This window comes from Salmo salar, chromosome 19 (assembly GCF_965601325.2).
Source record: "Salmo salar chromosome 19, fSalSal1, whole genome shotgun sequence".
NCBI lineage: Eukaryota > Metazoa > Chordata > Actinopteri > Salmoniformes > Salmonidae > Salmo > Salmo salar.
This window is the reverse complement of record NC_138309.1, coordinates 73609804-73624468: the sequence shown is the minus strand read 5'-3', so window position 1 is coordinate 73624468 and position 14665 is coordinate 73609804. Positions and strand designations below refer to the sequence as shown.

General features: G+C 45.8%; 1 protein-coding gene across 2 annotated transcripts in view; it reads left to right on the top strand.

Moving 5' to 3' along the window:
• Positions 1-14665, top strand: part of LOC106579455 (activated CDC42 kinase 1) — a 31880-nt gene that overhangs the window by 2988 nt on the left and 14227 nt on the right. Inside the window, exons 3-10 of one of the 2 annotated variants that reach the window (XM_082965950.1) lie at positions 983-1053; positions 2876-2954; positions 3174-3316; positions 4074-4226; positions 4486-4581; positions 6044-6225; positions 10538-10664; positions 10736-10882. In XM_082965950.1, the coding sequence (XP_082822076.1) occupies positions 983-1053; positions 2876-2954; positions 3174-3316; positions 4074-4226; positions 4486-4581; positions 6044-6225; positions 10538-10664; positions 10736-10882 (998 nt within the window). Of the gene's footprint in view, positions 1-982; positions 1066-2875; positions 2955-3173; positions 3317-4073; positions 4227-4485; positions 4582-6043; positions 6226-10537; positions 10665-10735; positions 10883-14665 lie in introns of both variants that reach the window. The other variant, XM_082965949.1, reaches the window with a different exon arrangement.

Genomic DNA, 14665 nt, shown 5'->3' with positions numbered 1-14665 from the left:
TCTCTGTGTGTTGCAGGACAGAGGAGGCTGACAGTGTGTAATGTATTCTCTGTGTGTTGCAGGACAGAGGAGGCTGACAGTGTGTAATGTATTCTCTGTGTGTTGCAGGACAGAGGAGGCTGACAGTGTGTAATGTATTCTCTGTGTGTTGCAGGCCAGAGGAGGCTGACAGTGTGTAATGTATTCTCTGTGTGTTGCAGGACAGAGGAGGCTGACAGTGTGTAATGTATTCTCTGTGTGTTGCAGGACAGAGGAGGCTGACAGTGTGTAATGTATTCTGTGTGTGTTGCAGGCCAGAGGAGGCTGACAGTGTGTAATGTATTCTCTGTGTGTTGCAGGCCAGAGGAGGCTGACAGTGTGTAATGTATTCTCTGTGTGTTGCAGGACAGAGGAGGCTGACAGTGTGTAATGTATTCTCTGTGTGTTGCAGGACAGAGGAGGCTGACAGTGTGTAATGTATTCTCTGTGTGTTGCAGGACAGAGGAGGCTGACAGTGTGTAATGTATTCTCTGTGTGTTGCAGGCCAGAGGAGGCTGACAGTGTGTAATGTATTCTCTGTGTGTTGCAGGACAGAGGAGGCTGACAGTGTGTAATGTATTCTCTGTGTGTTGCAGGACAGAGGAGGCTGACAGTGTGTAATGTATTCTCTGTGTGTTGCAGGACAGAGGAGGCTGACAGTGTGTAATGTATTCTCTGTGTGTTGCAGGACAGAGGAGGCTGACAGTGTGTAATGTATTCTCTGTGTGTTGCAGGCCAGAGGAGGCTGACAGTGTGTAATGTATTCTCTGTGTGTTGCAGGCCAGAGGAGGCTGACAGTGTGTAATGTATTCTCTGTGTGTTGCAGGACAGAGGAGGCTGACAGTGTGTAATGTATTCTCTGTGTGTTGCAGGACAGAGGAGGCTGACAGTGTGTAATGTATTCTCTGTGTGTTGCAGGCCAGAGGAGGCTGACAGTGTGTAATGTATTCTCTGTGTGTTGCAGGCCAGAGGAGGCTTTGGGAGGCAGTCAAGAGGAGGAGAGCTCTCTGTAAACGCAAGTCCTGGATGAGCAAGGTACAGCACACAGTGAGTTTGAATCCCTCTTAGCTGTACTGTGTGTATGTATGTATGTATGTATGTATGTATGTATGTATGTATGTATGTATGTATGTATGTATGTATGTATGTATGTATGTATGTATGTATGTATGTATGTACAGTTGAAGTCGTAAGTTTACATACACTCAGGTTGGAGTCATTAAAACTTGTTTTTCAACCACTCCACAAATTCCTTGGTAACAAACTATAGTTTTGGCAAGTCAGTTAGGACATCTACTTTGTGCATGACACAAGTCATTTTTCCAACAATTGTTTACAGACAGATTATTTCAATGTGCCACAATTCCAGTGGGTCCGAAGTTTACATACACTAAATTGACTGGGCCTTTAAACAGCTTGGAAAATTCCAGAAAATGATGTCATGGCTTTAGAAACTTCTGATAGGCTATTTGACATCATTTGAGTCAATTGGAGATGTACCTGTGGATGTATTTCAAGGCCTACCTTCAAACTCAGTGCCTCTTTACTTGACATCATGGGAAAATCAAAAGAAATCAGCCAAGACCTCAGAAAAGAAATTGTAGACCTCCACAAGTCTGGTTCATCCTTGGGAGCAATTTCCAAACGCCTGAAGGTACCACGTTCATCTGTACAAACAATAGTACGCAAGTATAAACACCATGGGACCACGCAGCCGTCATACCGCTTAGGAAGGAGACGTGTTCTGTCTCCTAGAGATGAACGTACTTTGGTGCGAAAAGTGCAAATCAATCCCAGAACAACAGCAAAGGACCTTGTGAAGATGCTGGAAGAAACAGGTACAAAAGTATCTGTATCCACAGTAAAATTAGTCCTATATCAACATAACCTGAAAGGCCACTCAGCAAGGAAGAAGCCACAAAACCAGCCATAAAAAAGACAGACTACGGCTTGCAACTACACATGGGGACAAAGATCGTACGTTTTGGAGAAATGTTCTCTGGTCTGATGAAACAAAAATATAACTGTTTGGCCATAATGACCATCGTTATGTTTGGAGGAAAAAGGCGGAGGCTTGCAAGCCGAAGAACACCATCCCAACCGTGAAGCACGGGGGTGGCAGCATCATGTTGTGAAGGTGCTTTGCTGCAGGAGGGACTGGTGCACTTCACAAAATAGATGGCATCATGAGGGAGGAAAATTATGTGGATATATTGAAACAACATCTCAAGAGATCAGTCAGGAAGTTAAAACTTGGTCACAAATGGGTTTTCCAAATGGACAATGACCCCAAGCATACTTCCAAAGTTGTGGCAAAATGGCTTAAGGACAACAAAGTCAAGGTATTGGAGTGGCCATCACAAAGCCCTGACCTCAATCCTATAGACAATTTGTGGGCAGAACTGAAAAAGCATGTGCGAGCAAGGAGGCCTACAAACCTGACTCAGTTACACCAGCTCTGTCAGGAGGAATGGGCCAAAATTATCCCAGCTTATTGTGGGAAGCTTGTGGAAGGCTACCCAAAACGTTTGACCCAAGTTAAACAATTTAAAGGCAATGCTACCAAATACTATTTGAGTGTATGTAAACTTCTGACCCACTGGGAATGTGATGAAAGAAATAAAAGCTGAAATAAATAATTCTCTCTACTATTATTCTGATATTTCACATTCTTAAAATAAAGTGGTAATCCAAACTGACCTAAAACAGGGAATTTTTACTAGGATTAAATGTCAGGAATTGTGAAAAACTGAGTTTAAATGTATTTGGCTAAGGTGTATGTAAACTTCAGACTTCAACTGTATGTATGTATATATATAGTCACTCTGAGCAGTAGTCTCTGTGTTTGGGCCAGCAGGTGTTTCCAGGGAAACGAACTGACTCTGACTCGGACCCCCAGCAGCTCCGGGGGACGTTGCCCATCTTAACAACTCCAGGTGTGTGTGTGTGTGTGTGTGTGTGTGTGTGTGTGTGTGTGTGTGTGTGTTTGATATGTTACTTACTCAAGATTAGTTTTATCATTGATAGGATTCTGACCTACTCATGCTTATTTGTGAACTACAGTATAAACAGTATTGTTGTACGGAGTTATAATTGGAGTATGCTAACTCGCATAATTCTATTATATTAACTGTTATTGTGCCTGGTGTTTGAAGGGTTAACCCCGTCCAGCGATGGGATGGGGGCAGCCCTGACCTGTCTGATCCGAGAGGCGGAGCTACAGCTGTGTGAACGACTGGGAGACGGAACCTTCGGAGTCGTCAGGAGAGGAGAGTGGACTGGAACCACTGGTCAAATGGTGTGTGTGTGTGTGTGTGTGTGCGTGCGTGCCCAGGAAACCGGAAAATACAAGTATTTGAACAACAATAGGAGAGGATTTCATCTGAGAGCTGGTTCAAAAAGTAACGTCTTTCTCTTCTCTCTCCCTCCGTCCGTCCCTCCGTCTCTCCCTCCGTCCCTCCCTCTCCCGCCGTCCCTCCCTCCCTCTCCCTCCGTCCCTCCCTCCCTCCCTCTCCCGCCGTCCATCCCTCCCTCCCTCTCCCACCGTCCCTCCCTCCCTCCCTCTCCCTCCGTCCCTCCCTCCCTCTCCCTCCGTCCCTCCCTCCGTCCGTCCGTCCCTCCCTCCCTCTCCCGCCCTCCCTCCCTCCTTCCCTCTCCTGCCGTCCCTCCCTCCCTCTCCCTCCGTCCGTCCTTCCCTCCCTCTCCCGCCGTCCGTCCCTCCCTCCCTCTCCCGCCGTCCGTCCCTCCCTCCCTTCCTCTCCCGCCGTCCCTCCCTCCCTCCCTCTCCCGCCGTCCCTCCCTCTCCCTCCCTCCGTCCCTCCGTCCCTCCCTCCCTCCCTCTCCCACCGTCCCTCCCTCCCTCTCCCTCTGTCCGTCCCTCCCTCCGTCTCTCGCTCCATCCCTCCCTCTCCCGCCGTCCCTCCCTTCCTCTCCCTCCGTCCCTCCCTCTCCTTCCGTCCGTCCCTCCCTCCCTCCCTCCCTCTCCCTCCATCTCTCGCTCCGTCCTTCCATCCCTCCCTCCGTCCCTCCCTCTCCCTCCGTCCCTCTCTCTCCAGCTGTCAGTAGCAGTGAAGTGTCTAAAGACAGACAGTGTGTTGGACACTGAGGGGTTGGATGATTTCATCAGAGAGGTGAACGCCATGCACTCCCTCAACCACCAGAACCTCATACGGCTCTATGGAGTGGTGCTCACACACCCCATGAAGATGGTGAGACATACACACACACACACAGATACACATACACATACTCCATTAAGATGGTGAGACACACACAAACACATACAAATACACACACACACACATACATGCATACACACACAGATACATATACACATACACACACAGATATACATATACACACACACACATATACACAGATACACATAAACACTCACATACATATACACACACATACACACACTTACCATACATGGTATTACTTAATGTATCTCTAACGTGTGTGTAGGTGACGGAGCTGGCTCCTCTTGGTTCTCTGTTGGATCGTCTGAGGAAACGACAGGGACACATCCTCATCTCCTCTCTGTGTGGCTACGCTGTACAGGTCAGTGTGGGGGGGGGGGACATCCTCATCTCCTCTCTGTGTGGCTACGCTGTACAGGTCAGTGTGGGGGGGGGACATCCTCATCTCCTCTCTGTGTGGCTACGCTGTACAGGTCAGTGTGGGGGGGGGACATCCTCATCTCCTCTCTGTGTGGCTACGCTGTACAGGTCAGTGTGGGGGGGGGACATCCTCATCTCCTCTCTGTGTGGCTACGCTGTACAGGTCAGTGTGGGGGGGGGGACACATCCTCATCTCCTCTCTGTGTGGCTACGCTGTACAGGTCAGTGTGGGGGGGGGACATCCTCATCTCCTCTCTGTGTGGCTACGCTGTACAGGTCAGTGTGGGGGGGGGGGACACATCCTCATCTCCTCTCTGTGTGGCTACGCTGTACAGGTCAGTGTGGGGGGGGGACATCCTCATCTCTCTGTGTGGCTACGCTGTACAGGTCAGTGTGGGGGGGGGGACATCCTCATCTCCTCTCTGTGTGGCTACGCTGTACAGGTCAGTGTGGGGGGGGGGACATCCTCATCTCCTCTCTGTGTGGCTACGCTGTACAGGTCAGTGTGGGGGGGGGACATCCTCATCTCCTCTCTGTGTGGCTACGCTGTACAGGTCAGTGTGGGGGGGGGACATCCTCATCTCCTCTCTGTGTGGCTACGCTGTACAGGTCAGTGTGGGGGGGGGGACATCCTCATCTCCTCTCTGTGTGGCTACGCTGTACAGGTCAGTGTGGGGGGGGGACATCCTCATCTCCTCTCTGTGTGGCTACGCTGTACAGGTCAGTGTGGGGGGGGGACATCCTCATCTCCTCTCTGTGTGGCTACGCTGTACAGGTCAGTGTGGGGGGGGGGACATCCTCATCTCCTCTCTGTGTGGCTACGCTGTACAGGTCAGTGTGGGGGGGGGACATCCTCATCTCCTCTCTGTGTGGCTACGCTGTACAGGTCAGTGTGGGGGGGGGGACATCCTCATCTCCTCTCTGTGTGGCTACGCTGTACAGGTCAGTGTGGGGGGGGGACATCCTCATCTACTCTCTGTGTGGCTACGCTGTACAGGTCAGTGTGGGGGGGGGGACATCCTCATCTCCTCTCTGTGTGGCTACGCTGTACAGGTCAGTGTGGGGGGGGGACATCCTCATCTCCTCTCTGTGTGGCTACGCTGTACAGGTCAGTGTGGGGGGGGGGACATCCTCATCTCCTCTCTGTGTGGCTACGCTGTACAGGTCATTGTGGGGGGGGGACATCCTCATCTCCTCTCTGTGTGGCTACGCTGTACAGGTCAGTGTGGGGGGGGGGGGGGGACATCCTCATCTCCTCTCTGTGTGGCTACACTGTACAGGTCAGTGTGTGTGTGTATGTGTGTGAAGCTACTACATGATTAGCTAGTGCTCACTAGCTAGTTAGTTCACATCTGCTAAGTGTGTGTGTGTGTGTGTGTGTGTGTGTGTGTGTGTGTGTGTAGGTGGCGTGTGGCATGGCATATCTAGAACAGAGGCGATTCCTCCACAGAGACCTGGCGGCGAGGAACGTCCTGCTATCAACCAATGAGATGGTGAAGATTGGTGACTTTGGCCTAATGAGAGCACTGCCATCACACCAGGATACATACGTCATGGAGGAGAGCCACAAAGTGCCCTTTGCATGGTAGGTTGGTGACTGTGTGGGTGTGTGTGCATTCTCACCGCATGATCCTTTTCTAAACAATATGATCTCCTTCTATCCTTACCCCCATCTCTCTATGTCTCTCTCTCTCATTGTCTCTCTCTCATTCTCTCTCTCTCATTGTCTCTCTCTCTGATTGTCTCTCTCTCTCATTATCTCTCTCTCTCTCCCTCATTGTCTAACTTTCTCTCCCTTATTGTCTAACTTTCTCTCTCTCATTGTCTAACTCTTTCTCTCTCTCATTGTCTCTCTCTTTGTCTCTCTCTCTCCCATTGTCTCTCTCTCTGATTGTCTCTCTCTCTCATTATCTCTCTCTCTTTCTCATTGTCTCTCTCTCCCATTGTCTCTCTCTCATTGTCTCTCTCTCTCATTGTCTCTCTCTCTGATTGTCTCTCTCTCTCTCATTATCTCTCTCTCTTTCTCATTGTCTCTCTCTGATTGTCTCTCTCATTGTCTCTCTCTCTCATTATCTCTATCTCTCATTGTCTCTCTCTCTCTCTCTCCCTCATTGTCTAACTTTCTCTCTCTCATTGTCTCTCTCATTGTCTAACTCTCTCATTGTCTAACTCTCTCTCTCTCTCATTGTCTAACTCTCTCTCTCTCTCGCTCTCATTATCTCTCTCTCTTTCTCATTGTCTCTCTCTCTGATTGTCTCTCTCATTGTCTCTCTCTCTCATTATCTCTATCTCTCATTGTCTCTCTCTCTCTCCCTCATTGTCTAACTTTCTCTCTCTCATTGTCTCTCTCATTGTCTAACTCTCTCATTGTCTAACTCTCTCTCTCTCTCATTGTCTAACTGTCTCTCTCTCTCTCTCTCTCTCTCATTGTCTAACTCTCTCATTGTCTCATTGTCAAACTCTCTCATTGTCTCATTGTCTAACTCTCTCATTGTCTCATTGTCTAACTCTCTCATTGTCTCATTGTCTAACTCTCTCATTGTCTCATGGTCTAACTCTCTCATTGTCTAACGCTCTCATTGTCTAACGCTCTCATTGTCTAACGCTCTCATTGTCTAACGCTCTCTCTCTCTCATTGTCTAACTCTCTCTCTCATTGTCTCTCTCTTTGTCTCTCTCTCTCTCTCTCATTGTCTAACTCTCTCTCTCTCTCATTGTCTCTCTCATTAACTAACTCTCTCATTGTCTCTCTCTTTGTCTCTCTCTCTCTCATTGTCTCTCTCATTGTCTCTCTCTTTGTCTCTCTCTTTGTCTCTCTCTCTCTCTCTCTCTCATTGTCTAACTCTCTCTCATTGTCTCTCTCATTGTCTAACTCTCTCATTGTCTCTCTCTTTGTCTCTCTCTCTCTCTCTCTCTCTCTCTCATTGTCTCTCTCATTGTCTCTCTCTCTCTCTCTCTCTCTCTCTCATTGTCTCTCTCATTGTCTCTCTCTTTGTCTCTCTCTTTGTCTCTCTCTTTGTCTCTCTCTTTGTCTCTCTCATTGTCTCTCTCTTTGTCTCTCTCTTTGTCTCTCTCTCTCTCTCTCATTGTCTAACTCTCTCTCTCTCTCATTGTCTCTCTCATTGTCTAACTCTCTCATTGTCTCTCTCTTTGTCTCTCTCTCTCATTGTCTAACTCTCTCTCTCTCTCTCTCTCTCTCTCATTGTCTAACTCTCTCTCTCTCTCGCTCTCATTATCTCTCTCTCTTTCTCATTGTCTCTCTCTCTGATTGTCTCTCTCATTGTCTCTCTCTCTCATTATCTCTATCTCTCATTGTCTCTCTCTCTCTCCCTCATTGTCTAACTTTCTCTCTCTCATTGTCTCTCTCATTGTCTAACTCTCTCATTGTCTAACTCTCTCTCTCTCTCTCATTGTCTAACTGTCTCTCTCTCTCTCTCATTGTCTAACTCTCTCATTGTCTCATTGTCAAACTCTCTCATTGTCTCATTGTCTAACTCTCTCATTGTCTAACTCTCTCATTGTCTCATTGTCTAACTCTCATTGTCTCATGGTCTAACTCTCTCATGGTCTAACTCTCTCATTGTCTAACGCTCTCATTGTCTAACGCTCTCTCTCTCTCATTGTCTAACTCTCTCTCTCTCATTGTCTCTCTCTTTGTCTCTCTCTCTCTCTCTCTCATTGTCTAACTCTCTCTCTCTCATTGTCTCTCTCATTAACTAACTCTCTCATTGTCTCTCTCTTTGTCTCTCTCTCTCTCTCATTGTCTAACTCTCTCTCTCTCTCATTATCTAACTCTCTCTCTCATTGTCTCTCTCATTGTCTAACTCTCTCATTGTCTCTCTCTCTTTGTCTCTCTCTCTCTCTTTGTCTCTCTCATTGTCTCTCTCTTTGTCTCTCTCTTTGTCTCTCTCTCTCTCTCTCTCTCATTGTCTAACTCTCTCTCATTGTCTCTCTCATTGTCTAACTCTCTCATTGTCTCTCTCTTTGTCTCTCTCTCTCTCTCTCTCTCTCTCTCTCATTGTCTCTCTCATTGTCTCTCTCTCTCTCTCTCTCTCTCATTGTCTCTCTCATTGTCTCTCTCTCTCTCATTGTCTCTCTCTTTGTCTCTCTCTTTGTCTCTCTCATTGTCTCTCTCTTTGTCTCTCTCTTTGTCTCTCTCTCTCTCTCATTGTCTAACTCTCTCTCTCTCTCATTGTCTCTCTCATTGTCTAACTCTCTCATTGTCTCTCTCTTTGTCTCTCTCTCTCATTGTCTAACTCTCTCTCTCTCTCTCTCTCTCTCATTGTCTAACTCTCTCTCTCTCTCGCTCTCATTATCTCTCTCTCTTTCTCATTGTCTCTCTCTCTGATTGTCTCTCTCATTGTCTCTCTCTCTCATTATCTCTATCTCTCATTGTCTCTCTCTCTCTCCCTCATTGTCTAACTTTCTCTCTCTCATTGTCTCTCTCATTGTCTAACTCTCTCATTGTCTAACTCTCTCTCTCTCTCTCATTGTCTAACTCTCTCATTGTCTCATTGTCAAACTCTCTCATTGTCTCATTGTCTAACTCTCTCATTGTCTAACTCTCTCATTGTCTCATTGTCTAACTCTCTCATTGTCTCATGGTCTAACTCTCTCATGGTCTAACTCTCTCATTGTCTAACGCTCTCATTGTCTAACGCTCTCTCTCTCTCATTGTCTAACTCTCTCTCTCTCATTGTCTCTCTCATTGTCTCTCTCTTTGTCTCTCTCTCTCTCTCTCTCTCTCATTGTCTAACTCTCTCTCTCTCATTGTCTCTCTCATTAACTAACTCTCTCATTGTCTCTCTCTTTGTCTCTCTCTCTCTCTCTCATTGTCTAACTCTCTCATTGTCTCATTGTCAAACTCTCTCATTGTCTCATTGTCTAACTCTCTCATTGTCTAACTCTCTCATTGTCTCATTGTCTAACTCTCTCATTGTCTCATGGTCTAACTCTCTCATGGTCTAACTCTCTCATTGTCTAACGCTCTCATTGTCTAACGCTCTCTCTCTCTCATTGTCTAACTCTCTCTCTCTCATTGTCTCTCTCTTTGTCTCTCTCTCTCTCTCTCTCTCTCTCATTGTCTAACTCTCTCTCTCTCATTGTCTCTCTCATTAACTAACTCTCTCATTGTCTCTCTCTTTGTCTCTCTCTCTCTCTCTCATTGTCTAACTCTCTCTCTCTCTCATTGTCTAACTCTCTCTCTCTCTCATTGTCTCTCTCATTGTCTAACTCTCTCATTGTCTCTCTCTCTCTTTGTCTCTCTCTCTCTCATTGTCTCTCTCTTTGTCTCTCTCTTTGTCTCTCTCTTTGTCTTCTCTCTCTCTCTCATTGTCTAACTCTCTCTCATTGTCTCTCTCTTTGTCTCTCTCTCTCTCTCTCTCTCTCTCATTGTCTCTCTCATTGTCTCTCTCTCTTTGTCTCTCTCTTTGTCTCTCTCATTGTCTCTCTCTTTGTCTCTCTCTCTCTCTCTCATTATCTCTCTCTCTCTCATTGTCTCTCTCATTGTCTAACTCTCTCATTGTCTCTCTCTTTGTCTCTCTCTCTCTCTCTCTCTCATTGTCTAACTCTCTCTCTCTCTCTCATTGTATCTCTCTCTCTCTCTCTCTCTCTCGTCTCTCTCTTTGTCTCTCTCATTGTCTCTCTCTGTCTCTCTCTTTGTCTCTCTCTCTCTCTCTCTCTCTCATTGTCTAACTCTCTCTCTCATTGTCTCTCTCTTTGTCTCTGTCTTTTTCTCTCTCTCTACATCTCTCTCTCTCTCCATCTCTCTCTCTCCCTCCATCTCTCTCTCTCTCTCTCTCTCCATCTCTCTCTCTCTCTCTCTCTCTCCCTCTCTCTCTCTCTCTCTCCCTCCATCTCTCTCTCTCTCTCTCTCTCTCCCCATCTCTCTCTCTCTAGGTGTGCTCCAGAGTCATTGAGGAGCAGAAGTTTCTCTCATGCTTCAGACACTTGGATGTTTGGAGTCACTCTGTGGGAGATGTTTACACACGGACAGGAGCCATGGCTAGGACTCAACGGCAGCCAGGTACACACACAGACACACACATACACACACAATGTGTCTGTCGGCAGTGCTTGATAAGTTTGTGTGTGCAGATTCTCCATAAGGTGGATGTGGAGGGGGAGAGGCTGGTGAAGCCAGAAGACTGTCCCCAGGATGTTTACAACGTGATGCTGCAGACCTGGAGCCCTCAGCCTGATGACAGACCAACATTCACCGCCCTCAGAGACTTTCTATTGGAGGTAGGGACCAGACTAGAGATGCGCAGGTTGACCTATAACCCACAGTTATATCCGCAGTGCGGGTAGGCAGGTTTAGGGTTGGGTGACCACATCTCCCGGATTGTGCGGGACAGTCTCATATTTTGGCCCTTTGTCCTACAACAAAACAATCTTGTCCCGTATTTTAGAAAATACAGTTGATTTGTAACGTATTTCAGTCACATTCCAACCTGTTACTTGCAGTCACGTTGCGCTTATGATTTAAAAAAAAAATGGTATATATATACATACATATACACTACCGTTCAAAAGTTTGGGGTCACTTAGAAATGTCCTTGTTTTTGAAAGAAAAGCTAATTTTTGTCCATTAAAATAACATCAAATTGATCAGAAATACAGTGTAGACATTGTTAATGTTGTAAATGACTATTGTAGCTGGAAATGGCTGATTTTTTTTAATGGAATATCTACAGATCTTCAGTTTCTTGGCAATTTCTCGCATGGAATAGCCTTCATTTCTCAGAACAAGAATAGACTGACGAGTTTCAGAAGAAAGTTATTTGTTTCTGGCCATTTTGAGCCTGTAATCGAACCCAGAAATGCTGACGCTCCAGATACTCAACTAGTCTAAAGAAGGACAGTTTTATTTCTTCTTTAATCAGAACAACAGTTTTAAGCTATGCGAACCTAATTGCAAAAGGGCTTTCTCATGATCAATTAGCTTTTTAAAATGATAAACTTGGATTAACTAACACAACGTGCCATTGGAACACAGGAGTGATGGTTGCTGATAATGGTCCTCTGTATGCCTATGTAGATATTCCATAAAAAATCTGCCGTTTCCAGCTACAATAGTCATTTACAACATTAACAATGTCTACACTGTATTTCTGATCAATTTGATCTTATTTTAATGGACAAAAAATGTGCTTTTCTTTCAAAAACATGGACATTTCTAAGTGACCCCAAACTTTTGAACGGTAGTGTATGTATACAGTACCAGTGAAACGTTTGGACACACCTACTCATTCAAGGGTTTTTCTTTATTTTCACTATTATCTACATTGTAGAATAATAGTGAAGACGTCAAAACTATAAAATAACATATGGAATCATTTAGCTGTCTTCTGTATACCACCCCTACCATGTTACAGCAAAAGTGATTGGCTCAAACGCATTAAAAACGAAAGAAATTCCACAAATGAACTTTTAACAAGGCATATCTGTTAATTGAAATCCATTTCAGGTGACTACCTCATGAAGCTGGTTGAGAGAATGCCAAGAGTGTGCAAAGCTGTCATCAAGGCAAAGGGTGGCTGTTTGAAGAATCTAAAATATAAACTATATTTTGATTTGTTTAACACGTTTGGTTACTACATGATTCCATATGTGTTATTTTCGACAATGTAGAAAATAGTAAAAACAACAACAACAACAAAAATACTTGAATGAGTAGGTGTGTCCAAACGTTTTGACTGGTACTGTATATGTCCATATACTGCATATGTCATAAGGATGTGGTACCGGTGATTTTAAACACTTCTCAAATCTTTGTTGAGATCTGATATTCTGCGCAGCGCAAGACGGAGACATAGACCAATATCATTGGCTTATCGTCAACCAGTCATGTTTCTCAAATCCTTTTGGGCTAAATTCCAGCTAAACTTGGAGAGAACAGTTTTTTTTATTTTTTTATTTATTTCACTTTTATTTAACCAGGTAGGCAAGTTGAGAACAAGTTCTCATTTACAATTGTGACCTGGCCAAGATAAAGCAAAGCAGTTCGACAACATACAACAACGCAGAGTTACACATGGAGTAAAACAAATATACAGTCAATAATACAGTAGAAAAATAAGTCTATGTACAATGTGAGCAAATGAGGTGAGATAAGGGAGGTAAAGGCAAAAAAAGTCCATGGTGGCAAAGTAAATACAATATAGCAAGTAAAACACTGGAATGGTAGATTTGTAGTAGAAGAAAGTGCAAAGTAGAAATAGAGATAATGGGGTGCAAAGGAACAAAATAAAATAAATAAATACAGTAGGGGAAGAGGTAGTTGTTTGGGCTAAATTATAGATGGGCTATGTACAGGTGCAGTGATCTGTGAGCTGCTCTGACAGCTGGTGCTTAAGGCTAGTGAGGGAGATGTGTTTCCAGTTTCAGAGATTTTTGTAGTTCGTTCCAGTCATTGGCAGCAGAGAACTGGAAAGAGAGACGGCCAAAGGAGGAATTGGCTTTGGGGGTGACCAGAGAGATATACCAGCTGGAGCGCGTGCTACAGGTGGGTGCTGCTATGGTGACCTGTGAGCGGAGATAAGGGGGGACTTTACCTAGCAGGGTCTTGTAGATGACCTGGAGCCAGTGGGTTTGGCGACGATTATGAAGCGAAGGCCAGCCAACGAGAGCGTACAGGTCGCAGTGGTGGGTAGTATATGGGGCTTTGGTGACAAAACGGATGGCACTGTGATAGACTGCGTCCAGTTTGTTGAGTAGGGTATTGGAGGCTATTTTGTAAATGACAACGCCAAAGTCAAGGATCGGTAGGATGGTCAGTTTTACGAGGGTATGTTTGGCAGCATGAGTGAAGGATGCTTTGTTTCGAAATAGGAAGCCAATTCTTGATTTAACTTTGGATTGGAGATGTTTGATGTGAGTCTGGAAGGAGAGTTTACAGTCTAACCAGACACCTAGGTATTTGTAGTTGTCCACATATTCTAAGTCAGAACCGTCCAGAGTAGTGATGCAGGACAGGCGGGCAGGTGCAGGCAGCGATCGGTTGAAGAGCATGCATTTAGTTTTACTTGTATTTAGGAGCAGTTGGAGGCCACAGAAGGAGAGTTGTATGGCATTGAAGCTCGTCTGGATGGTTGTTAACACAGTGTCCAAAGAAGGGCCAGAAGTATACAGAATGGTGTCGTCTGCGTAGAGGTGGATCAGAGACTCACCAGCAGCAAGAGCGACATCATTGATGTATACAGAGAAAAGAGTTGGCCCAAGAATTGAACCCTGTGGCACCCCCATAGAGACTGCCAGAGGTCCGGACAACAGGCCCTCCGATTTGACACACTGAACTCTATCAGAGAAGTAGTTGGTGAACTAGGCGATGCAATCATTAGAGAAACCAAGGCTATTGAGCCTGCCGATGAGGATGTGGTGATTGACAGAGTCGAAAGCTTTGGCCAGGTCAATGAAAACGGCAGCACAGTATTGTTTCTTATCGATGGCGGTTACGATATCGTTTAGGACCTTGAGCGTGGCTGAGGTGCACCCATGACCTGCTCTGAAACCAGATTGCATAGCGGAGAAGGTGCGGTGGGATTCGAAATGGTCGGTAATCTGTTTGTTGACTTGGCTTTCGAAGACCTTAGAAAGGCAGGGTAGGATGGATATAGGTCTATAGCAATTTGGGTCAAGAGTGTCCCCTCCTTTGAAGAGGGGGATGACAGCAGCTGCTTTCCAATCTATGGGAATCTCAGACGACACGAAAGAGAGGTTGAACAAGCTGGTAATAGGGGTTGCAATAATTTCGGCAGATAATTTTAGAAAGAAAGGATCCAGATTGTCTAGCCCGGCTGATTTGTAGGGGTCCAGATTTTGCAGCTCTTTCAGAACATCAGGATTTGGGAGAAGGAGAAATGGGGAAGGCTTGGGCGAGTAGCTGTGGGGCGTGCAGTGCTGTTGACTGCAGTAGGGGTAGCCAGGTGGAAAGCATGGCCAGCTGTAGAAAAATGCTTATTGAATTTCTCAATTATAGTGGGTTTATCGGTGGTGACAGAGTTTCCTATCCTCAGTGCAGTGGGC